Source organism: Leptonychotes weddellii, chromosome 13 (assembly GCF_054177405.1).
Source record: "Leptonychotes weddellii isolate Sample4059 chromosome 13, ASM5417740v2, whole genome shotgun sequence".
In the NCBI taxonomy this organism is placed as follows: Eukaryota; Metazoa; Chordata; class Mammalia; order Carnivora; family Phocidae; genus Leptonychotes; species Leptonychotes weddellii.
In genome coordinates this window covers 7,286,843-7,313,701 of record NC_138381.1, presented here as the reverse complement: position 1 = coordinate 7,313,701, position 26,859 = coordinate 7,286,843, and the positions used below count along the sequence as shown (strand labels likewise).

The following is a 26,859-nucleotide window of genomic DNA, read 5'->3' as shown; positions in this document are numbered from 1 at the left end:
CCTGGGTGGCTCAGTTGGTTAAGCGACTGCCTTCGGCTCAGGTCATGATCCTGGAGTCCCTGGATCGAGTCCCGCATCGGGCTCCCTGCTCGGCAGGGAGCCTGCTTCTCCCTCTGACCCTCCCCCCTCTCATGTGCTCTCTGTCTCTCTCATTCTCTCTGTCTCAAATAAATAAATAAAATCTTTAAAAAAAAAAGAAAGTTTATAATTTGCTTTTGTATGCTGAAAGTGAGTATAAAAGAAAAGAATGCAGCTCACAGGCTCTCCATCAAAAACAGCTTTTTTTCAGAAAATCTTTTCTGCTTGTATTCCAATAGCTGGAGGCTACTAGAAGGTTGAGATCTCTAGAAAATTTACCTAGCTGCCTGGCATCCGAATTTTTGACAAGACACGCTTGAGGAAAATATTGACCCTGAATTCATTTTTAACTCAAAGAGAAATAATGCACCAAATTTCTCCATTTTTCACACTTAGGTACTTACCTGGAGCTCTCTTTTGAGGATTTGTGGGCATCTGCCTTGTTTGCTTGGTTTTTGTGGGTTTTTTGTTTTTGTTTTTGTTTTCAATATATCCCTTTGCCTTTCTGAATCTATTTCTTAGTACACCTTTTCTTCCTTCCCTTCTCTCAGGTCATGGGTTTAGTTCCTCAAAGATGTCACGTGCACAGACATTTCCCAGCTACGCCTCGGAGCAGAGCGAAGAGACTCAGCCGTCTCTGTCCCGGTCGAGCAGTTACGGATTCAGCTACAGCTCCAGCCTCATTCAATGACAGTCAGAGAGCCACTACCAACCAGAGAGGCAGTCTGTCTGGACCTGCTAGTGGGGTTGCTGCTCCCTCAGCCTCCTGGAAGACCAGTTGCAGGCAAAATTGAAATGGGGCGGGTCTAGCCCCGATCCCAGTGAAAGGTTAAAAACTGGAGTTCTGCTTCCTTGACTCTGTGGCTAAGTCCTTTATTTATTGAGTTTTTTTGGGGGTGGGGGGAATCTATGTTTCACAAAAATAGAATCCAAATCGTATGAACAGTCATTTAAATGAAATCCTTTGGTTCTGGGCACCATGAAAAGTTGCCCACACTGGGTTGTGCCTGGGTGGTGGGCCTGACCCCTGTCCTCGTGGCTCAGCCCTCCGGCCTGATGACAGGGTCTGTCCTTAGACGTAAGGTCACCCACCACAACCTATGTGGCGTGGAAAGTTTTGACGGGGACAAATCCAGCAAGGTCTACAAATGGCACCATAACTCTCCATATAAATAAGCCCCAGTGACAATTAAGGGAACCCGAGATCTAGAACACACTGTTGAGCAGGGCCTTGTAGCTCTGCTGTGTGTGTGTGTGTGTGTGTGTGTGCATCTGTAGACAAATAGAGATACGGATATTGCTGTATCCATCTATATCTAACAAGTATATATCAAATGTGTGCTGAGGGTGACAGGATATGCTCACTTACATTGTTGAATACTGTAATTTGGTGCATTAACATTAAGATTGTTATGTTGAATAGCTATTTTTAAAATAGTGCTGTAAAAAAAAAGGCTTCTTATTAGCAAAAGTATTTACGTAGTCAAGTCTGCTCCTCTGACAAGTATAAATGAATATGTGAGAAGGAGGGACACACTCGAAAACGAAGGCAAGAGAACCGGTCTAGCTGTCTGTCCTACGTGTCATGTCACCACACTGTCTTTCTGGTCAGTACTCCCTTCTTGACAGTGTTTCTCTCTTTGACCATCCCCTCTGAGCTACGTGAGGAAGATCGGGTGTCATCACCCACTGCTTCCATTTACCCTCAAATAAAAGAAAGACTTTAAATGAGAAACTGTATTTCAAGAAAGAGATAAAAAGTATATGTATATACCTAAAAAGAACTAGCTATTTTACAGTCGGGAGAACAATGGGCACAGGATTGTAGATATTAATTATTTAAGATTTTATAGATGCCATTCTCAAAAGCCATTGGGTGCTTGTGATTTAGTGTGTAACCAGAATTTACTAAGCTTACTTTCTTTTTAATGGAAATGGGTTGGCTGGGATTATAAGAGAAAACGGATCAAATATAATTTTTTTTCATCTCTGACATTCATGACAAAACTACCAAGTTTAGAGGGAAGTGAGTGGTTGGGTTCCACGTGATCTAAAAAATTTCGCTAATTTAATTAAGGTCAACAAAGATATTTTTGTCCTTAATTTTGAAGTTTACTCAAGTAAAAATAAAAATCATTCTGCCTGAATTATCTGATGCCACATGCCTAAGATGGTCAGCTTATAAATACTCCAAGGGGAATCTAAAGAACAATGAGCCCAGATCATGTAAGATAAAAGCCTGAATTTTTTTCTTAATAGCAAAATTCTTTAAACTATTAAAGTTAGTCTGTTGAAGGGGTATCTGTTTTGCTGATCTTTAATAAGACTCTTTTTTTTTTATCTCTATCCGTAGCTTGAATGCAGATTCCAAATTCATTTCATAGAATTACTACTGACTAGAAATGGTTCTGGGTCCCTCCTAGATAAATTTACACTTATAACAACAACCTAGACTCTCTGAATCTCTCAGATAAGTATGAAAACCCCATCAAGATGCTAATCATAAGAGTTAATGTGGCTGTGAAAAATAATTATCTTAAGCTTTCAGGGATAAAAAGAAAACTATTCAAACTCTCTGCACTGTGAATTTTGCTGACACAGCAGAAAAGCAGATGCCTGGTTCCTGATGATGATACAGCCTTCCCTAAAATCCCAGCTTGCAGGGTCACACAACTCTGAATCACTTAGCACATTGGCACTGCTTCTGAAATCCATTGTAAACCACACCAGAGCAACTCCCCGCTGAGACCATTTGAACACAGCTCCTAGTGGTGCCACATTCAGAGCAAGGCTCTCACCCGCTCACTCAGTTGAGCTGTTGCTTAGAGACCACAGTTTCTACATGGGACTTGGGGGGAAAGCCCCTCGGGGGTCCTGGTTCATGTCTCAGCTTCATTAATGTGCGAGAAGCACAGAGAGAGAATCCGGGGCGGTGGGGGGGGATTCTGCTAATTAGATGAGTCTGCTCTTGTGTCTGGTAGAAGACACAATACCTGCATGAAATTGCTTCCAGAACATCATTTGCTTGTGATCATTACCAGTGAGCATAACTGAGGAGATACCAAAGATCAGGCTAACCTTGGGCCAGTTCATTCTGAAAATAATGTCATTAAAAGAGTATGTGAGAGAAATTTCCTTCCCAATTCTTTAACCCAGTCTCATCCCAATGAGGATAATGCTATAAAGTCTCCCATGGTACATTTTTGGAGATTTATTCTAGCATATTCCTCCATCTATACTTATAATTGTAGCTAAGTTAAAATTGCTAACTGAACAGATAGGAGAATTTATATTAGCCTAATATACTTGACATAAGGCAGTGTGCATTGTAATAAAAATGACGAGCATATAAATCTTCTACGAAAACCAAAGATGAAAGAAAAGTTACCATACTATTCTCCTGGAACTTCATAAAACCAATTTCATTGGAGCAATTAGAATGGACATAGACATGTATTCAACTCACTTGAGCTCATAGGTTTTGACTGAAGATGCCTTTACACTCTGCAAGTCATTTTTCTCCCTCAGAAATTGTATTATATCATTCCTGCCATTGGGGTTGCTATGAACCAAAGACATCATTTGGCTCCTTCTGAAAGTGACTCAGTTGGGGTTCCAACCAGATTTAGGCAGGTGAGTGAAGATGGTCGCTGTTTCAGTATTGAGTTGGAAGAGAGCAATGGTGAAGGGCCCTGACCCGAGTAATGGAGGCTCTTCTGAGAGCAGAGAAAGCCTGGAGGGTGTACACAGTTCACGGAAAGATGACATGGTGGGAGGGGGGAGAGGTTATTTCTTACATCCTCAAGTTTTCTTCTGAAAATATTAATCGTTGCACCCATGACCAACACCTGACATTATCTTTGAAGTGTGGAAAAGTATAAAATAACCTTGACCCAATAGTTTACCATACTGGTGGGGGGAAAAGAAAACACATCTTTCACTTATTCATTGAATGAGTAATAGGCACTCAGAACTAATTTATTTATGCAGATTGCAGATATTTATGAATCAATAGGTTCTGGCCACTGCCACAATATGAACTTAATGAAATAAGAAATATATATTTACTTATATACTAGGGAGGATGCTGTTTGATGGAACATGTGAAATAAAGTGAAACCTATTTATTAAAAGTAAACCTCACTTTTTTTCACCAAGTAGTAACTAGAGTACTAGTCCTAGTATCTTGTACAATTTTTCTGTCTTCATTGGGCAATTATGTTTGAAAATCATTTATCACCTATAAAATGGTCTACCACTAATACTTTCTGTACAATATAGAAACAGTGGACTGATAAATAACATTACACAGTTAATAGTTTCTACAATTTATTTATTGCATGTGGTATCTTTAGAGTAGATATTAAAAACATATCATCAAAACTGATGTCTACCCCTCGTTCTTTGGCCAATATCTCAGAAAACTTTGTAAAAAAGCATGAGTACCCTAATCCCTTTAGGGGATTATTTGAGCCACTTACTCAAATCAACCATTAATGCTACAATGAAAACAAGCTAAGCAAATTATATTCTTATAAAAAAATTCATAGTCCAGTTTTGATGATTATAACACAGCACAATAAATGGGCAATATACATTCAGTGGGGCTGAGATTTAGGCCTTTTTTTTTGAGCTTTAGGCCTTTAACACGTTATGTCTTATAAGAAATATTATACTAAAAACTGCTCAAAGTGAAAATGATACACTTTTCTCCAATTCTATTAATATATCATGTCGATCAGTATCTTGCAATTTCAAATTACTTTATCAATCATTAACCATACTTTACAATTCCTCAACCTTGGCCTTCTCCAAATAGATAAAAATTGGCCACTATATTTCCATTACTATAATACCAGGTGATGTGCCACACAGATGAATTTCTAGCCTATGAAATGTATGGAGAACAATATCCCATGGAGGGGGCAGAGAAAAAGGACGGGACCTACTCAGGAGGGCAGCAATTTAGATAAAATTATAAAGACTCCAATGAAATGTCCAAAGTAGCACTAAGACTCTACTTTCTTAACATTCTAACTTCAGTTCCATATCACAGACTTGGCCTTCTTGACCAGCTTCATCTGGTACCTACCATGCAATCAAAAGAAGACAGCAGTTGGGCCATGTTTTGAAATGACCACAGAAAGACAACACATAACCAATAAGTATGCTTCCTTGGGTTTAGTGAAAATTATTGAACATGAAAGGATGTGTAACCAAAACCCCATGGTAAAATGTCTCTTTGGTAACATGAGGATCATTTTTGTACGGTCAACTTCATTTGAGTTTTGAAATGAAGGTATGTTATCCGTGACCCTGGCTGGGGGCTAAGTATGTCAGAAGAGACCCACAGCCGCATGCGTGCATTCTCTAGGAATGTATCTGCAGAATGAACCCGCCTTTTTCTCCCTGAAACTACCACAAGTCCTTACTTTCTTGCTCAAGAATGTGAATCTTTGTTGTATCATTTCTATAATTATTACAACTTGTTGAGGCGGCAGCTAGTTTACAGAGTCTCATGGAAGTATCCTGAGATGTTGGGCACATTTTCTAGATGGGCAGGATGCCAGCTAGCTCTGGAAGCCATCATGTAGAATAAAGGTCCCACCTTATATTCTATCCAGGAGGAAACCCAAACCCATGAATGCTGTCATTTATTCAAAGGCAGAGAAACAATCAGGAATAGTTTTGCCCAGTTCCAGGCTCCTGGGCCAGGACTACTTCCGTGGCTCCATCTTGTCTCCCATTTAGATGCAGTGGGAGTTGAGAAATGCCACATGGCCTCTAAATAAATGGGCCCTTGCATAACATTTAAGTGTCTCCTCAGATTTTTCAGATGTTCCTAACCTTTCCTGAAGGTTATCACTAACTATGTCATCACTAACTATGTCAATAGAGAGGCTTTATGAGACAATTCACAGGACCTGTAGGTCATGAATGATTGTTATAAATTTTATTACTCTTACATTGTCACCCAGTTCTTCATTGGAAATTCAAACTTATTTATTCTAAAGTGATAGTCAAACTAAAAAAAAAAGTGTATATGTTTTGTATTCCTACTGATTCATCATATTGTAATCAGGATTATTATTTTGGGGACCTTTATCACTCTGTAGCATTTTGGCTTAATTCTTTTTGGCGTTTGTCCATTTGTCACAATGCGTTTAGATAATAACATCGGGCTTACATTTTATTTCATGTGAACTTCAAAAATCTTCCATTTTCAGTTGAAATTGGGAAATGACCTTTTTTTACAATAAAATAGCTTACATATCAAGTTTCTTATACACTTCAGTAGACAATTATTTAAATTAACTGAAGCCTAGATAAATGAGAAATCAGTTAAAATTACGTAGTATGAAAACCACATTTTACTCATGATTTTCATACAATTTTCCAAGTTTAAGATTTTAATATCTTGTAAACATTTAAAGGAGAGGAAAAGTACATTTGTAAGAGAAATATTACAATTTCCTTCTAATAGTTCTGTTTAATAAGTTTTTATTTTACCTCATCTTCTATGCCTACTACCCTATATTCCATATTCCAATTTTAAGAAGAATGAATAAATTTAAATTTTTTAATAGTTATTTGGAGCTAGTTTTAGTTGTTGATACAATTCACTTTCTCCATCTGTTCTCTACTTTTTGGATGATTTTAGACTTAAAGAGAACATAAAATCAGCCCTTTTTGTAGACAGAGAATCATGCATTGAGTGGAGCAAGATCAACCCTGACCCTGCCGTGGTGTTCATATTGGTATCTGATTGCTACCTTAATTCACTCAAGTGATCCACAGCCTCATAAGACTTGCTTATTTTTTGGAAATCTGAAATTTAAAAGCCGAAGTTCAGGAAAAGAAGATGGAGATAATGACAATTTTTTTTTTCAAAAGTCACTACAGATTTTCTCTCAAAGAAAACAATGTAAGAGGGTTTCTATGGTGTTTCATTATTGTTAACTATTTGACAGATGGGCTGAAAGGCAGGGAAAATGAAGAATAAAATGGCAATAGCATCTTAATATTATATATAAATCAAAAATTAGCATGGTGTAGGTGATTATGAAATCATGTGACTAATCAAATTCAGATTTACATATCTATTGCATAATTCAAAGAACAGTGCTTATTCTTATATATATATATGTATCAGTGGGTTCAGTGGGGGAAAGGAAGCTCTAAATTTTTGTGAAGACCTAAAATAGACAATAGAGATTCCTTCTAGTTATAAGGCACTCTATATTACTTTGGTAATAGCAGGCAGTGTATAAATTACAACAACAAATCCATCTACTCCTTGACAATAAATGAGCATAAATGCCCGTCTCATCTTTACGGCAGATGACAGAACTCCCAGGACCTGCAGAGGCCCCCTTGTAGCTTCTCTGCACAAACCCTAACACCACACACACACACACACACACACACACACACACACACACACACACACTTTTTTTTACTTTTGACCTACTCTGTATGTGCTACATTTGTTATCTTTTTTCTAGGTCCACCCAGAATTATCCCATCTTTTAAAATCCTTATCCTTACGAATCTTCAAAATATATTAAATGATGTGTTCTATGTTTGCTTTCTATAAATTCTTTTAAATTAATTTATATATACTTTGTGAAGTCTTCTGTAAAGAGGTGTCATTTGTCATTGATTAAATATAATGTTTATGATTATTTTGATAAAAATAACTTTGGATGCTAGGCCCTTGTTAAGAAATAAAATATCCATTACAAATTTGCTTCTACCAGAAATTATATGATTTGACATACCTTATTTTTCATCACAATCTATTCCAGATAATAGTTTGGGGACGTCTGTACTTAAATACTAGTTGAGCCACCTTTTGGAATGGAATGCAGAGGAATAGCTGTCCCTGGAACCTAAATGTGAATTTCTGGCAGAACAGAAAATATTATAAAAATGAGGCAATAATAAAATTAGGAAATTAAATTATTTTTAAATCTGTCTGTGTGATTTTTCCCCTTGGTAAAAACACATGAAATACATACTATAAGAATTACCTTCTGAATTCATAGTTTCTGGATCTCAATCCTTAGTAGATACACCTAATCAATTGTTATTAATGCCTTCCTCATAATTCTAAGAAATTTACAACTGATATGGCTACAAGGAGGGTAATTTATAGTAATTTAAGAAATCCTCCATTACTGAAAAAAAGCAGTTCAAAACTACTACTTTACACCACAACTTTGCATGATTGAGATTTTGAACATCTAAATTGATGGTTTTTACCCATGAGTTATTTAATATTGTTCATTATGATATTATATGGTTTCCTTATATTTTTATTATCATGTGATGAACTGTAACTATGTAATTAAACAGGATTCTGACAATCGTAGTCTGCTAACCTTTAAAATGTCACTTATTCCTTCATTCCTTGGCTTGCTATTTTCAAAATAAAAGAAGGCCCTTTATTAAGTGTAAGATTACTGAGAATTTATTATGCATTCCCAGTGTTTTCCTAACCCTATCTTAAATAATTTCTATTAGGACGACGGTGGCTTGGTGGAATCATAGAATATTAATATTGACAATGGCCCTGGTGATCAATAGTTTTGTTTCTAGTGAAGTGACATCCAGAGTTTTTAAGTGGCTTTCACAGTGTGACAAAACTAGAAAACAACTTTCCCTCCAGCACTGTGCTCACCCTTTAACAACCAAAGAAAATTACTGAAAATGAACATTTGGTAGACAAAGATTTCACCTCGAAGGTGAAATGTGTACAGTCATGACCGCACCAGATATTGATGACTTTCTGATTTTCCATCCCTTGATATTGAACCTTTTGTCACCTGGATTTAGACCTGTTTGCAGATACGTTTACAGAATCTGTTTCTCAAACTTAATCTTTAAATACTAGCTGGGCATTTGTTGTTAGTTCACTAGATTAATTTGTTAGGAGTATTTTTGATGATCAGAGACATCAGAGTGGGTGAGGAAGCCCGGATGGAGCAGGCAGGGTGCTAAAATACCCAGTTGGGGTAGGTCTGGCCGAAGGCATGAATTTGAAGAAATCAATGAAAACTGTACGAGAGCTTTCAGCTCTGTCAGCCAGGAGAAGTTTGGAACATGAGGGGCAGTGAAGGGGCCCCTCGTTGTAAATGCTGAACAAAACACAGCTTCTCCTGGATATGAATTTTTGGTGACACTTTCGTAACAAACTGGTGATGTGAACTTGATGGATTTTCCTTCCTCGTTTTCTCACTATTAAAACCGTGAGGACTATATTTACTGGGGAAAGTCTTTATGAAAAGTGCAAAGGTTTGTATAAGTTTGGAGCCAACATCAAAGAAGATATTTAATAAATGCATGCCGCAGGGCACAGCCCAGGAGCAATTACTCTGCTGTTTTTGTAACATAATGAAGAAAAACAAAACCAAAGAATCGTCCCAAATGGCAAAACTGCTACTTGATTTCTAAGTTAGTCAAGAAAAACATTAGACAAATTTACCTAATTTTGATATCCATATGGTGAATTAGAAAAATAAATGTTCAAGCAAGACCTAGATAGGGTATCTAAACATTCATGGAAATATGAATTATCTTAATATCTAGGTATTTCAGGCTGCCGCTTTATATGATCTCCAAGGCCATGTCAACAACTAAATACTTACTGAGGGCTTACTACTTACAAAACATGAGTAAAGGGCATGCAACATCTCCTCGCTCTTGGTTCTTGCCCACTTTTAATTACTTTTGATATATATACCTCAGTGTCAGGCAGGAACCCTGACAGCAAACAGGGTTTGCTGGCTTTCCACAGAAGACATGAGATGGCTAGAAATAAGGGTGTTAGGGGAGCTAAGAGAGGCCAGTCTCCCCAGCTTCCTAAATCCCTTTCTCAAAGCTGTCTCTGTATTTCTCCCTCCCCTTCTCCTCTCCTCCTCCTCCTTCTCTTTCTTCACTTCCTCCTTCTCCACCTCATCCTCTCTCTTTCTCTTTCTCTCTCTCTTTCTCTCAAGAGTTAAGACCCTGCTTTTCTTTTTTTTTTTTTTTTAAGATATTTGTATTTACTTATTTGGCAGAGAGAGACACAGAGGGGGAACACAAGCAGGGGGAGTGGGAGAGGGAGAAGCAGACTTCCCGCAGAGCAGGGAGCCCGAAGCTGCGGCTTGATCACAGGACCCTGGATCATGACCCGAGCCAAAGGCAGACGCTTAACGACTGAGCCACCCAGGCGCCCCAAGACCCTGCTTTTTTTAATCACAGGAAATTATTAGACAAGGTTGTCTAACATAGCTCCAAAATTAGCTCCCGTTATTTGAATTGTATAAAAGTTTTAAACCACGTTCTCTAAAATTCCCAACTCCTCTCTTGACACAAACTTGAGCATAAGACAAATATGGAGTCACCCACTTTCTATGCATGTGTGAATTACAGAGATCTCTTCTACATACCTTATACTTTTCCGAATATTTGCAAACTTTGGATATAAGGTAGCCAAAAGAGACAATGCTATTTCAAAATTGAATTTAAAAACCATCCACTGAATCTTCTAAGATCTAGGAATTCAAAATGAGCAGGAGTTGAGCTCTCCTCTAAGGAGCTCGCCACTTAGGGAAGAAGTATGCATTTCAAGTCCTGAAGCAGGTACGATCAGTCTAGTGGTATACAGCCAATATCCCTTGACACAGTAAACCCTTTCTTGTTCCAGTATTCATTAAAAAATTGTTTTAGTTAGCCTGCTATTTTTGAGGTTTATGGTTTTTTTTAGCAATTATATTTCAGAGAGTTAAATATAGAGACAGAGTTTGGTGTCCAAGACAATAAATAGTAAAGCCACTAACCAGAAATAACCCTCACTCTCAGCAATATAATCTAAAGGAAAACTGCTACAGAGGTATATTGTAGATATTCTACTTAGCTCCCCTCCCTCCTTCCCCACCACATCTGATTCTCTTTCTCAATACTGAGAGGGGATGGCATTTGAACCACTGAGATGGCCTGAATCATTGAGAGTTCTGACGGGGAAACATAACTGAAATGAATTGTTGTACATTTAGAATTTGTAAATGGGATGTCTCGGTATTCGATAAGAAAGAGTGCCCACTGCTACTTTTAATATTGTGCACAACCTAGGCTGATATGGGTGCTATTTGATATCTCAGGTAAAATCAACGTAGTACATGGAAATGTAATTCCATCCTTCATGTGACATTTCTCCTTCTTAGTTCTTCAGCGGAGATGCAAGATGTATAGAGGCCCAAGAGGCATTATACTCCCAGAAATGTTACATTATGGTGCTTGACATTTTAAACAATAACATTTATATGTTATATTTAACTGTGTGTTTAAGTTGCATTTATGAGTGGGATTTGGAGCATTATGATCTCTCAAATAGTTCAGGTCATTGCTGATGACTCTTGAGTAGAGATCACATTTGTCCTTTTTGCTTCCTATCTAGATACTGTGTTCTCCCTGAAGCTTAAATAACATATGATTCGTACAATGATAACCGGTGGCTATTACTAATGCTTTTCCCTAACTTGAAGGAGATGGTAACAGGTTTGCGGTTGTTTGCTTGATATTAGTCTAACTCAATAGAAATTTTCAACGTACTCCCATTAACATGTGGAGAGAAACAGGGTTGAGTTTGAGAAGAAATTATTGAATGACCTCTTTGAAAACTTTTGCAGTATTTTAAGTTATGGCCATAGGTAGTGAAGAAACAAGGGGGCAGCTCTGCCTTGGGTCTATCTCTCATGGTAAAGTGACTCACACATGCATGAGAGCATTCCACCAATGCCCATCGTGTAACACTCCCACAGAACCTTCCTTCTCAAGTCACCTGTTTTTGTTTATCTTTCTTTTTATCATGTGTTTTCTTCTGTAGAAGCCAAACAGTAACTAATTAATTATATCCATAAAACATAACACATAAAACATATTTATGTATATCATACTGTTAATGCCTTCCTTAGTTTCTCTTATCCATAGATTTTTCTAATTCTCATTTACCTTTTATGTGACTGATCCTTAAAATAAATTAATATTGAATACATGTGACCAGGGAAACACCTCCTTGTGACTTGCACTTCAATCCATTTTAGCAGAATCTTAAAAAAGCTCATTTAGTCTGGTGCTTCAGACTAAATTCTGTGATGGATGTGTGTTGCTGACAGTTCCTCTGACTTAATTTTTGCTGATGGAGTAGACTTAACCCATCACTGTCTTCTTATGGTTTGAGATGGAATTTCTCTTTACTACCTTTTGCTTCTTTTTGGACTAAAAATTTTATGAGGCCTGATGTTGATCTGGACATAGGGAAACTGAGCATAATCTCATACTAATTTTCAGATTATATTCTACATGTGTGCCAAATTTTCATATGCCATAAATATTTTGTCAGGTGGATCTATGGTTTATGAAAATGGGCCAAAGAGCAACATGGATCCGATTCCAATGTCAGAACAGCCTAGTGAAGCTTCATAATGTCAGGACAAAGAAACAGGTAAGAAACCAAGGCACCAGAAAACACATGTATTAAAACCACATGGGGAGGGGTGCCTGGGTGGCTCAGTCGGTTAAGCATTTTCCGCTCAGGTCATGAACCCGGGCAGGGTGCTGGGATTGAGCCCCGCATTGGGCTTCCTGCTCAGCAGGGAGCCTGCTTCTACATGTCCCGCTCCCCCTGCTTGTGCTCTCTCTCTCTTTCCTTCTCCCTCTCTCTCTGTCAAATAAATAAATAAATATTTTTTTTAAAAGTACATGAGGAAGGACTTCCAGGTTTAATGCTAACACCATGAGGACCTGAGAAAGGTCGCCTCATGGATCTGGCAAGGGAACAAGCAGGGTCACCACTGTGAAATAAGCCAAGAGCCTTCTCAATAACAAAGACCCACCTACCCTCCAGAGGAAAGGACTTCACCAGAGCACAGGTCTCGAACTTAGTCTGGGCTCCTGTGGTCTTCCTGTCTCACCTAAGGAATTAAAAAATAGTAATAATAACATAATCAACAGGGGCCAGCCTTCATGGGAATGGATAGGAGCAGGGAACAGAAGGGGCAAGCAATTCTACTGAAGAAATGTTTGTGAATGTCACAGACCAAAGACACATGAAAAGCTGTAATAAGAAATTTTAATAACATTGAGAGAACTTTGGAGAGCTCAAAATCTCACCCAATCATCTGATTAAAGAATAATGGTTTTATTCACTAGAAGTACTTTTGAATACCTAGGATAAAGGTTGTAATGAATAAGTGACTGAATAAGAAGGAGATCATCTTAAAAATGAATTTCCAGGGTGCCTGGGTGGCTCAGTTGGTTAAGCCACTGCCTTCGGCTCGGGTCATGATCCTGGAGTCCCGGGATCGAGTCCCGCGTCAGGCTCCCTGCTCGGCAGGGAGTCTGCTTCTCCCTCTGACCCTCCTCCCTCTCATGCTCTCTGTCTCTCATTCTCTCTCTCTCTCAAATAAATAAATAAAATCTTTTAAAAAAATGAATTTCCAGAAAAATTAAAAATCAGTTGAGATTCTTTAAATTTTGAAGAGTGAAGAAAGTTATCAGAGCTTCTTGTCTTACAAATATCGTTTGGCATCACTCTTCCAGGATTTGGAGAATTTTGCTTGACATTTTGAACTCAGGGGATATTTTAAACTCATAATCCAGAAAGGACCTTTGCTTCTTTGGCCACATGTACAAGATTGGTGCTGTCTACTCATTGCGTTCTTCCTTTAATGTTTGTTTCTACTCGTCAAGTGGTACTTAGTATAATTTTATGACATTTATATTATTTTAATTAGCAGTTTTCCATTAAAAAATGGACAAAGGTCAACTTCTTACTTGGAATTTTGGAGGTTATATGTTACAAAGAAATTGATATTTTTGTGTAAAGACACACCTGTCTAGACATAAGTTACAGTTTAAAAAATCAGTAAACTGGACTAAAGTTAAAGTCAAGAATAATATACAATAGATCTGTTCTTTGGGAGATGGGTGAATCCTCATATCCAAATCCAATCTCAATAACACTATTAAAAATGAACTGTTGGCCACTACTCCAGTACTCTTGAGAGTGTTGATATGGATTGTGACTTGTATTTGTCTTTTCACCAACTTATTCAGAAACAACCTTGGATATATTTGGATACACCTGTAATAAATCAGTTATTATATAAGGTCCTGAATTTATATTAAAGTCTATCTAAAATGTGCCATCCTGCTTATGGACCACTGGAGTTGCCACATTTTCTCCCCATTTCCCAAGCATTGGTGCCCTCTCTCCCTCTCCCTCTCTCTGTCTCTGTTTTTCTAGAACAGTCAACATCAGCGTCCAAAGATTACAACAAATACCCCCGACTCTTGCAGAAACAAACCCAAATATTGTATGTTTCTTACTGTTCCTCATTCAGGTCACTGGGTAAACACTTGCAATCTGGAACCTCATAGTCTTGTGTACTAGGGCATTTTCTAGAATTGATTCCAGGTTTTATGTTCCTTTGTCTTCATTTTTTCTGAAGGGAGACAGAGGATGACAGCTATGCAGGAAGAACCACTGCTTAATGACCCAAGTCAAGATTCTAGGGTGAATTTTTCAGGAAGTTAAAGTTGGGAACATCTGCTGCATCACAGAGAATCTGGAGAGATTATCTAGGTCACTGGTGAAGGGTTTGAGATAAACTTAAGGTAAATACAAAACTATTAAAAGCTAAAAAGAGACAATTATTAGCTCTAGGTGAAAACCAAAGTTCTGTAGGAGAGAAGCATGATCATTTTTACCATTTGATTCAGCTGAGAAGAGTGTTGGCAAAGTCATAAAAACATAAACACCAAATATTGAAATAATCAAACTTTAATACAAATATTTTGGAAGGATGGGCACATGAGAAATGTATGCATGTGTGGTGAGTTCGTGGAGAAGAAAGCATCTGCATCAAAATACAATGTCTAAAATTAAAAAAAAATCTAGTAATGATATAAGCATGCTATTCAGAAAAGTAGAGAGAAATAAGGTAATCAGAGGAAGTGAAATTTGTTTTCTCAATGGGGGGGGAAATGGGAAGGGCAGGAAACTATTTTTTTTTTTTTTTGCAAAAACCCCTCATACAGCACTTTGATTTTGAACTCCATGCACTTAGAAAATGCACTGAATGTTGCAGTGCTATAGAAGTTATAAAGCGTCAGTGGTTTGAATTTTTTCTGCATTTAACTCTTTATGTTAATATTATTCTAGCGGACTTTTTTTCTAATAATCTTTGATGGCAGGTAAAACTAATGATGGTGAAACACTGCACTTTATTCATTCAAACAACAGAATTCAGTATGTCAGGTACATTGCATGCCCTACAAAACCAGATAATCTGAAATTACACATAAAACTGGAAAAAATGTTCTAAACAGGGTGATTATATAACTCATCATTCAAACAGGGACAATAGGCAATAAATGGGAATTATTGCAGACATTTATCACACATATCCCCAGATTCGGTCTTTTATTATGATACCTTACAACACAGTTAGTGCTTTGAATCTGAAATACTATGTAAACCAACCTTGAAGATTTTGTAAAATTCCCTTAGAAAGCATTGCAGTGAATTCTAGAAGCCACAGTTCCACATATGGGTCACTAGCAATAGAAAAGTTAAAAAAAATACTTGTTTTTATGTTTCAGATAAATGTATAAGAGCCTAGAGACTTGACTTAGAATAATTCCAGTGAAAAGACCAGTAGAAAAGTATACTAATTTATGCAAAAGCCTGAATGTGAAGGTCAATATTTTCTAGGTACTATGTTCTAGTAGTGGCCAAACTAATGATGATACTTGTGTTATAGGTTTGCACCACTTTATATTTTTCAAAGATATTTTTCCACTATTGTGGAAAGAAGCTAAACACTTTACTCACAATTTAGCACCTCCAACTGAACTTTATAAACATTGAGTTCTACAATACCTCCAATCTTGCTGAAATCTCATACAAGCAGTACAGAATATAGCACATTATTATAAATCAAGGAGAAGCACTTTGATTACAGCAATTTCTAATTACAATGTGGACTCTACCAATTTGGTAAATTACGGTAATGCAGCTGTAGATGTGATTTAAGATAGTTCTATATAAACCAACATAACTTGAGTGTTTACAATGAAAGTAAACCTACTGAAGTTATTTTTATCTTCCTTTGTCTTGTAAATTGATAACCAATGTATTTTAAATTTATATGTATAATATTTTAGTAATAAATTGATTCACTTAAAAATCCTAAAAATTTGGGGCGCCTGGGTGGCTCAGTTGGTTAAGCGAGTGCCTTCGGCTCAGGTCATGATCCTGGAGTCCCGGGATCGAGTCCCGCATCGGGCTCCCTGCTCGGCGGGGAGTCTGCTTCTCCCTCTGACCCTCCTCCCTCTCGTGCTCTCTGTCTCTCATTCTCTCTGTCTCAAATAAATAAACAAAATCTTTAAAAAAAAAAAATCCTAAAAATTTAATATTGACCAACTAAAGAATATAGCCTCATCTACTGCCTTGCATCCACAAGCATAATTACAAGCTAATGAAATTTCAATTCTATTTTCTCAGTATGCATAGAGGCCCTTAAATAATGTCTCAAGGTCTCTCTGATGATAATACAATCAATACCTAGTCATCGTAGGTTAATGGCATGTATTCTTTCCCCAACAAAACTGTATACTCTATAATGACATTTAACAAACTTACCTAACTTGTCATCACACAGCAATTCCTTTTCATTGGTTAGTTTAATGGAAATATTCAAATTTACATTTATGGCTTTCAAAGGAAACATAGATTTTTATGTAATATATTATATATCATCATAAATTATATATGTAAAAAAGAATCCTAGGAAGCATCTTGCTCCCTAATTAGCACCTTTCAAAAAAGATTTAAAACATAATTTAATTCAATTCTGACATTTTATTCTGTGGAACTGTTTTGATCCGTTTCCTTAATAACAACAGAATAGTAGGTGTAACAGATTAGGGGGAAATATATATATGTACATATATATGTGTGTGTGTGACACACATACACATGCAATATACTATATATATCATATAGTATCTATATAGTAGGTATAGTTTTATACATATACATATTATATATATATATATATGGTAGAGTTATGAAACTCTAGCAAATTAGGAATGATATTAAACAGACAATAATGAAAGTGCTTTGTTAATAAGTAAAGATGTCCAGGGAAAGGAAATTAGTGAGAATTTCATCAGCATGAACAGCTGAGAGTGTAACAGGACCAGCGGCAGTGGGTGGGATGGGGGGGACAGAGAAATTCCAGCAGGACTTAGAAGGGTTCCAAATGCCTGAAAAATCCTGAGCTCTGCAGAGGAAGAATACACGAAGAAGAGGGACAGAGGATATAGTTCTCATAAATATTCTGAGTGACAGATTAAAGAAAAAGCAAAACATTCATGGAGAAAGAGACTGGTTTTAAATGGTCTGCAGGCTCTGCTGCAGAATTCTTCCATGAGTGAAACCTCCAGGACAATGGCATCTGGTTGTATTGTGCACCCCGCCCCCAAACACATCATCTCCTCTGTTCAAGTGGAATTTCCATTTCCCCATATTGCATTGGTAGAAATGCTTTCCTTCTCACCCATATTAGTCATTGAGAATTTGGAAATACCTCACGAGAAGTGGACATTTTTACTTTTTCCTTTCTGAAGCAGGCAGGGGCACTCATAATTTCTGTGATTCACAGAATCACTACACATTGGGCATGCATAGTAGTTAAAGCTATTGTCATAAAATAGCCACTGACTCGCCTAAAACTGTAAATTACAGCTTCAAATCTTCCTAGATAACATGAGAATTTGGTTTGGTTCACTTAAGATTATAAAAATCTACAACTTTGATACTTACATGCAATTTTTGTGGTGAATGTTTTAGAGATGAGTAATAAATATTTGAGACATGAATGATCGCTATCTTTGGTAATGACCATTGTGGTTTCAAGGTGATCATGACCGTTATTTAGCTTCAGGACTACTTTTCTTCATTTGACCCCAACTAGAATTTGAACAATGACAGGATGGCCACTAATTGCTCTGTATTGATATCGCTAGGGTTGTCTTTGGCCAAACTGTGAAGCAAGACAAGGTTATTTCTGTATCTTCCCATTCTTTTTTCCCTGTTCCTTCTTCCCTATAGCACCCCAGTGTTCCTCCCCCTCATGTTTCTACCACAACCCAAACCACACTTCCAACTACCATTCTTTTTCTTATATTCAGATTTCCCATAATTATTTTTTAAAAAAACACTAATAATGCCTAGATGTCTGACTCTTTTGAAACGATTTACATATTTGAAATAATTCTCAGAAGTAGAAAAATTCAGTATCAAAAACATTAAGTTATTATTGGACCATCTACTACACTTGCTCAAAAAGCTAAGCCAGGGAGAGTGGCAAGAATTCCATGTGGAATCAGGGATTACTTTATTTGATAACAGAGAGTGAAGAGATTTCCCTGTCACATTTGTCTTCCTCTTGACCATTCATTTATTCTGCTGCCAACTACTCTGCTGGACTATGCTGATAGAGCAGATTTTAAAGTGGGGAGAGAGAAAGCTAACCCAGATACATCCACATATTCTCTTTTTAGTTGGTTAATAAGAGATGTTTGGGAATGGCATTGCTGTGCACATTTGTTGGTCACCAGCGCAGCTTCCAGGCCCCATTTCCCTCCTCTAATGATACCCTGAATTTCCTGGTAATGTGCTTTGGCCTCAGTCCTGGTTCTAGAGGTCAACCCTTAATTGACTTAAGCCATTTCATCCTTTCCAGCCATAATGCCTGTTTAATGATGGACAAATAACCAAATTTGTTTGCTTTATCAGAGAAGTCAACTCTCTACCAGGCAGAAACAAGGATTATGAATTGCCAAGAGTTGTTGGAAACACAAGGGAAACACATGAATAAGAGTTAGGCTAACACCAATAAAGTGGATCCAACTCCACGAAAGGAGGCCCAGAAACGGGTTTATGCCCAAACTTAATTCTAGACATGACATTTAAACCTTGGTAAATAACCCTTGCCTGAAGCTTGATCTCTCCCCTGGATTCTTCCATTACATGACTCAGTAAGTTTCCCTTTATGTATACACTAATTAGAGTCAGGTTTTCTGAAACATTTCTGTTAAGAATGCTCTCCAGATTATAAAGTATTTTTCCTATCAAATTAAATAAATTCAACCAACTGGTATCCAGGGTAGGCACTGAGTAGTGGGAAAAAATTATATAAAGATCCACATACATAACAGTCATCATAAATTTGCTCAGATCAAGGAAAAAACTTAGATTCTGGTCTTTGGCCTGTGAGAGAAGGCTGGGTAGTTGACATAAATATCCTCTCTTGCACCATCCGATGATTGATTGGTAGAGTCGGGATTTCTGTAGTTGTTGGCTGCCTAGAAAGACAGACAGAATGTCAATGATTCACTGCATTTCAGCAGCCAATAAAGATACTCAAAACAAATCTCTCCTTAAATCAACCACAATATAAGTCAAATTTCTATTATAATTAATTTCATAAAACATTCCCTTCTTTGTACTGAACTTATATGAGAAATCCCATTTTTGACTTTCAGGGCTCAGAATAAGATGCAACAGGAGACTACTCTAGATTATCACTTTTTATATTAGATTATGAAACAGTCTTAGAACTCTCTCCCAATGTCCCAGGCTGTTTTCATAGGAACCATTAGTCTCATTTTTACATGGAAGTTTAGTATAGTATTTCCCATAGTGGCACGGTGCTTAATAATTTCTGTTGAATGAATGCTTTAATAAACAATACTTTTAAAGTACACAGTGTCATGTCTTGACAATAAGCAACTAAACACAATAAAAGAAATTAACAAAATAAACTGGCATTACTTTCAAGATGATGTCATATAACATTCTCTACCCTAATCAAGTCACTTTGGCCACCTATACATGTATGTGGCAGAAAATATGTAGGCATGGGTGAGGGAGAGAGAAATCGAGAGGAAAAAAAGAAAAGAGAAAGGTCTTTGGTGAGTAATTTGGAAACTGAGTGGTTTTGGTGCTTGCAAGGAAAAAGCAAAAAGAAAGTTGGAGTTCCACTGGTAATTCCAGAGCCTGTTGAAAACCCCAAAACAATCAAGTAGGTCAGCCTCTTTCTCTTTCACAGTCCAACTCACTATCTTTCTAATCATCGTTCAAAATATCATTATTCTACAAAAGTTTGAACAAGTTGAATACTTAATATCGGAAGTTGCAAAGTTCCTTCCCTTCCCTGACATTCACAGCAATAAATGTGGCTATAGAGTGGCTTGAGTTGACAACAGCTAAGGACAAAGAAGGGACCCCAAAATTGTGTATAACAGCAATGTTTTATCACTTGCTGGAGCGGCAGATGAAACAAGGCAAAACTTCTGTAGTCTTTCCAGTTACTGTCAAAAAGCCAGCCACATATTACTCAGAAAAAAAAAAATTTGGTGTGTAAAGGGTAACTAATAGAAGAAAAAAAATTAAACTGATAAATAAATAGATAACAGAAATCCAAAGCACACATATTAGATTGTCAGAAAATTTTTATTACTTGATGTTTTGGTCATGTAGAATTCAATTGCAAATAATTAAATTGAAGGGAAATGATGTAATTTTAGATAACACTTGGGGAAATGTTTTGCTGTAATATTTTGTAAACAGGGGCACTTGGGTGGCTCAGTTGAGCATCTGACTCTTGGTTTCAGCTCAGGTCGTGAGATGGAGCCCTGCATTGGGCTCCATGCTCAACAGGGAATCTACTTGAAGATTCTTTCCCTCTACCTATCCCTTTCCCCCACTCCCTCTTTATTTTAGAGAGTCTCTCTCTAAAATAAATAAATCTTTTTAAAAAATTTTGTAAACAGAATCATATATGTTAAAGAGAAAATCTGACCAACAGTGGAGACAATGAACATGAAGTAAGACAAACTATTTCAAAGGGCATCAATAATAAGAGAACAGGTCAGAGAACAGGTGTTTCCTCAAATAGCTGATCCACTACATGGCCAGGTAATTGAAAGGAGAACAATAAGGTTGTCAACTGCAAAATGGACCCACTTTACAGGATATTACAATGCACAAAAGGTGGAAAATGACAGCTCTGAGAAAACTTACCTTATTCTGTGCATCCCAGGGTTGTTTAAATAGTTTTTTCTGTCTCCTTCTCCTAAGAATACATATTCAATAGAGGCATTAAGATCTTACACTTCAGCACTAGTATTATTGCATATAGTATATACCCTACTTGTACCCCAGCCTACATGCCCTCACTAACTATGTTGAAATTGCTTCATACATACCTACTCAAAATTCCCTTGACCTAATTCTTTTCCACAGATGGTGAAGGCATCTAAATGGATATCCAGCCAGTGTATATTAGTAATTAATCTCAGCGAGCTTACTAAAGAATCGTTCATAGTAGGTTATTGCATAAATGGCTTACTGTCTTCTCCAAATAATTTCAAGCTTAGAGATTTCCCACAATTAAAAACTTCCTTCTCAATGCCAACAGTGTAACATCTTGGATGACAGTGATAATAGAGTTAAGCTTTAGAGAAAGTTCCAGGTGTTTTACCAAACCTCCTCAATGGATTATTTTATTTAGCCTTCATCAAAAACTCTATATTTAACTCAGATTGGGAAACTGAGGCAAGAGAGGAAGAGTAACTTGCCCTAAATCATGTGGCTGGCTAGTGGTAGTTTCTGGATTTGAATCCACACCCTTCTCTCATGACTATTAGGCTCACTGCTTCTGGAGCCATGTTGCCCCAGTTCCATGGGCCATCTGGAGCCATGCTATTCCATAAACTCTCGACCATTCCAATGAAAACTATAAGAACCTAACATCAGGAGGAATCTTTTAAAATTCAAGAGAAGAAGAAAAGAGGCTACTATAACTGAATGCACTGGATGAAACGACTCTACCCAAATGCATGAAAATAGTTATTATGGGAGATGATGACTATCTTTTTTTCATCTCCCTAAAGAAAAGATTTTTATCAGACCACAGAGGAGATGGGTTAGATGCAAAAACTTAAGGTATTTTTTCCTTTATGCAAAAAGATGAAGTTGTAATTCCTTCATGGAAAGTTTAAAAACCAGCCAAGCTAGTCTCTCTCCAGGGAAAGGTTCAGATGATGGATGTTGTTCTCTCCTAGTCACTAGGAAATCCTCCTACTGTGTCGACATAATCACAAACTGATCTTACTCTGTGTGTATTTGTTTACTTATAAAGACTCTCTTATACAATTAATTTAATTTTTTGATGTGTTAAGTTTACTATGTGAAACTGATGTTTCCAGGTCTTTCATATAAATTATTTACTCCTCAAAAGAAATCTGTGATGTAGATGCTATTACTACCCTCTTTTTACAAATGAAGAAACAAATCTATGACAGTGGATCTTTTGTCAAATCATCACTCACAAGGCTTGCTATATCATAATATAGATTAACTTTCCCAAAGAGGTCCAAATATATATATTGTTTATATAAGCCTAGAATATTCAATATGATGAAGAAAAGAGAACAAGAAACTTAGAGTCAGATGATCTGTGTTTTACTTGTGCTCAGCAATTTACCAGCTTTTGCATCTATAAAGTTCAGTCCTCTCCTCTGTAAAATAAAGATGGTGAACACTGTGGTTTGTTCTAGGTTGACCGACCATTCTGGTTTGCTTCATTCTCAGGAGTTTCCCCAGAATGAGGGATTTTCAGTGCTGAAACTGGGAGAGTCCCAGGCAAAGCAAAAGAGCCTATTGTTGTGAACATCAAAGTTGACAATAAAAGGAAAAATAAGTGTCTAACATTTTGCACACTAAACATTAAATTTCTTCCTATAGACACACGCATCAATGTGTCCACTATCTTTTGGCTCCCGCCACACCTAACCAGGGCTACGCACGTCCACCAACCACGTTCACTTAACAATGTGACCATTCTGATCTCTAACTGGAAGCAACACAAAATGAGGCAGAGAAAGTGTGGGAAATGCCCCTGGACACACAGGCTCCGGGGTACTGGGTGTGAAGGAAGGACTTGGTTTCGTTCAGGCACACTGTGATCTCCTCTGGCTTCTCCCCAAGTCAGCACATCAGAAGCGGCAGGATTATTTTAAATGGTCAGGAAGACAGAGTTCTGAAGACCATTGTTTCAGCCCTTGGGTCATTTTTCATAACATTTCCATTCTAAGTTACAACCACAAACTGATTCGGGCGACAAGGTAGAAAGAACAAGCGCTTCTTCCTTTGTGATGTTCGGCCATGATTACACATTCAAGTCCACTAATCTTTTTATCGCATTTAACCAAGTGGGACAATATATTCTACAGTTCAATTTAGCTATTCATGTAAAAGTGATGCATTTTCATGAAGCTAAATCCATCATGTCCAACATCTGTGACCCTCCGGAGATCCGTGCTGTCACTCACTCTCTCCTACCATGTTGCCCGTGTTCCCGGGTGCTCCTGTTGTCACAGCCACCCTCGGAATTTTTCATCAACCAAGGTGAAGCAGTAGAAAAATCCTTAGTGTCACTAACATCCTGGGCTCCTTCCCTCAATTTGCTAATTTGTTCAATTTCCATCCAGGGAAAGACTTGAGGGCAGCCCGTGATGGAGAGAAAGGGAAAATGACAGTTCTGTGTTTCAATTTAATTAGACAAATGCTTATTGACCATCCATTATTTGGAAAGATGAGTGCTAAATGCTATCAAACACTAAGAAATGAATAAAATGCAATCCCTGACATTTTGAACAGAAGGGAGGACAGCACAAAAATGATGAAGCTACAAAGCAGGCTGCAAGGCTCAACAGATGGTGACATCGGGTCTCTTTGCAGGGAGGGAGAACCAGGACAGACCTCCCAAAGGGGACACGTGTCCCATGCCTTGAATGAGCCACAGGAGTAAAGCCAAACATGGGGTTGGCTTTGTTAGCTACCCAAATGGGAAAGAGAGTCGGGTGTGTTCACAAAATGAGACTTGCAGTTTTAACAAAATTTGTTGACATTGGGGGCAGTAAAGTAGAAAATATAAATGAACATTAGGTTGGGGTCCCACTAATTGGGTGGAAGTCAGAACAATGGGCGCCTTTGATACAGAGTTAATGAGTTTTAACCTTATTCTGGTGGCAGTAGAAAGACAAGAAAAGGTGTTAAACAGGAAGGATACTAGCTTTTAGAAGAGCAATCAGGAAAAGTCAGATGTGTTCGAAAGAAAGAGAGGAGACAGTTGGAGCTGGGAGCAGATTGGGAGCATTAACTAACCTCCAGGGAGTTGTAATACCAGCTCCAAAGAGGTGAGGCTGTGATATGGAGATGAGATAGAGAAACCTACCTGATATCCTATTAATACGCATGCACTTGCACGTGTGTGTGCGTGTGTGTTTGGTAATATTGCTGGGGTAGAAAAGAAGAGAAGATGGCTGTATTCCTTCCCTCTGCTAACAAGAGAACACTTTAGTTGGAACACAAGAATAAAGAGTAATTTCAATTCAATATGATTACAGCTAAGATTATGACAAATACCTAGATAAGTGAGTTGGTGAACATGAGACAGCAAGAAAGGGCAGAGTCAACCCAGAATATTCCAGCAAGTTCCCAAGTGTGCCACAGAGAGTAAAAGGTAGGAAACTTAAGTAGAGGTCAATGACTACCTACTCTCTCTAAGTTAGCCCCTTCCAACACACCTCTCTTCCTCAATAATTTTTTTAGGAATAGCATCTCTGTTGCTTGTTTCAGAGACTATACAACCATTTAAAAGTATGTTGTTTATTTATTAGAATGTGCACTCCATACGTCTTGTTCACTACGGTTGCAATAGATATTTGATGCATGAATACATGAAGGCATTATTACTGCTCAACCCTGTTCTTCCCCTTCTCAGAATCCCTCCCTCCCTCTCCCTTCTCATCACACACATGCACGCACAGACGGACGGATGGGTGCATGCACGCACGCAAGCACACACATCACTCCTCGCCCAACATCCTCTTTTCCTTGCAGGAGGAGGAAGAGAGAGGACAAGGGAGATACAGCAGAGGCTCTAGGCAGTTGGCTGCCCAGAATATGAAAGCTCTGCTAACATGGGAGCAGTTCCTACTAATTCTTAAATGAGCTACTCTAGCTTTCTCCTCTGATACTCAAAATGCTGTATGTGAGTGCTAAGGCAGCTTGGCCTACTATTGGGTTATTCACAGAGAACCCCTCATATCAGGATGACTTAAGGGAAACAAGAATCAGGATGAGCTGCAATACTCACCTGTTATAAGAAATGACAACGACGATGGTAATTAGGATAACAAACAGCAACAATAAAACTGCCCCTCCAGCCACAAAGAGAATATACTGGTTATCAGTTTTACCTAGGAGGAAAAAAATATATAATAGGAATTAGGAATTCAGCTAAAGCCAGAAAAAAAACGGTGGGAAAATGAGGAAAGGGAACATTGATCAAATAGAGTAACAATTCAAAACGATCCAATGAAAAAACAGGATGAGAGTAAGGGAAAAAGAATTTTTACTTTAGAGTCTTCTAAATATTTGTGACTCCTCACAGATTTTTATTAGTTCCTTGATTCAGCTGAGTTTAACCTCTTAAGAAGAACAAGAATAAATTGGTGAAGGGAGGGGCGCCCGGGTGGCTCAGTAGGTTAAGCGTCCAACTCTTGATTTCGGCTCAGGTCCCAATCTCAGGATCGTGAGATTGAGCCCCGTGTCACATGGAGCCTGCGTAAGATTCTCTCTCCTCTCCCTCTGCCCCTCCCCCACCTCTAAAAAAATAAATAGGTGAAGGGGATTAAGAGGTACAAACTTCCAGTTATAAAATAAATAAGTCACAAAGATGAAAAGGACAGCATATGGAATATAGTGAACAATATTGTAATAACTTTCTACAGTGACAGATGGTAACTAGACTTACTGTGGTGACCTTTCATAATGTATATATAATTGTTGAATCACCATACTGTATACGTGAAACTCATTTAATATTGTATGTCAACTATACTTCAGTTAAAAATTTTAAAAAGAACAAGAATAGAAAGAGTGTATGTTTGAGACAGATAAGCCTTCACTCTAAGGAGCTCCCAATCACATACATAAAATCTTTTGAAAAAAAAAATAATAGGGCGCCTGGGTGGCTCAGTCGTTAAGCGTCTGCCTTCGGCTCAGGTCATGATCCCAGGGTCCTGGGATCGAGTCCCACATCGGGCTCCCTGCTCTGCGGGAAGCCTGCTTCTCCCTCTCCCACTCCCCCTGCTTGTGTTCCTGCTCTCGCTATGTCTCTCTCTCTGTCAAAAAAATAAATAAAATCTTTAAAAAAAATAATAATAATAATAATAACTATCAAGAGTATATAAATGAAGGGACGCCTGGGTGGCTCAGTCCTTAAGCGTCTGCCTTCAGCTATGGTCATGATCCCAGAGTCCTGGAATCGAGTCCCACATCGGGCTCCTTGCTCAGTGAGGAGCCTGCTTCTCTCTCTCCCTCTGCTGCTCTGCCTGCTTGTGCTCTCTCTCTCTCTCTGTGACAAATAAATAAATAAAAATTTAAAAAAAAATAAAAAAATTTTAAAAAGAGTATGTAAATGAAGATTACTTCTTTTTTTTTCTTTTTTTTTTTAAAGATTTTATTTATTTGAGAGAGAATGAGATAGAGAGAGCATGAGAGGGGGGAGGGTCAGAGGGAGAAGCAGACTCCCCGCCGAGCAGGGAGCCCGATGCGGGACTCGATCCCGGGACTCCAGGATCATGACCTGAGCC

General features: G+C 37.9%; 2 protein-coding genes and 1 long non-coding RNA gene across 5 annotated transcripts in view; 1 reads left to right on the top strand and 2 right to left on the bottom strand.

The window, feature by feature from the left end:
- The window catches only part of DOK6 (docking protein 6), a 229,105-nt gene extending 220,572 nt beyond the window's left edge, over window positions 1–8,533 (top strand). The window contains exon 6 of the mRNA XM_081801046.1: window positions 630–8,533. Coding sequence (XP_081657172.1) covers window positions 630–769 — 140 coding nt within the window. The 3' untranslated portion in view covers window positions 770–8,533. The remainder of the gene's footprint in view (window positions 1–629) is intronic.
- LOC145716727 (uncharacterized) overlaps window positions 1–13,350 on the bottom strand; it is a 20,191-nt gene extending 6,841 nt beyond the window's left edge. Inside the window, exons 1-2 of the long non-coding RNA XR_014139555.1 lie at window positions 12,961–13,350; window positions 7,860–7,984 (exon numbers count right to left, since the gene is read on the bottom strand). This is a non-coding gene — a long non-coding RNA (uncharacterized LOC145716727). The remainder of the gene's footprint in view (window positions 1–7,859; window positions 7,985–12,960) is intronic.
- A 1,227-nt stretch (window positions 13,351–14,577) lies between these two features.
- Window positions 14,578–26,859, bottom strand: part of CD226 (CD226 molecule) — an 89,670-nt gene continuing 77,388 nt past the window's right edge. For all 3 annotated transcript variants that reach the window (XM_006727092.3, XM_081801044.1, XM_081801045.1), the window contains exons 6-8: window positions 25,359–25,461; window positions 21,218–21,269; window positions 14,578–19,497 (exon numbers count right to left, since the gene is read on the bottom strand). In XM_006727092.3, coding sequence (XP_006727155.2) covers window positions 19,384–19,497; window positions 21,218–21,269; window positions 25,359–25,461 — 269 coding nt within the window. In that variant the 3' untranslated portion in view covers window positions 14,578–19,383. The remainder of the gene's footprint in view (window positions 19,498–21,217; window positions 21,270–25,358; window positions 25,462–26,859) is intronic.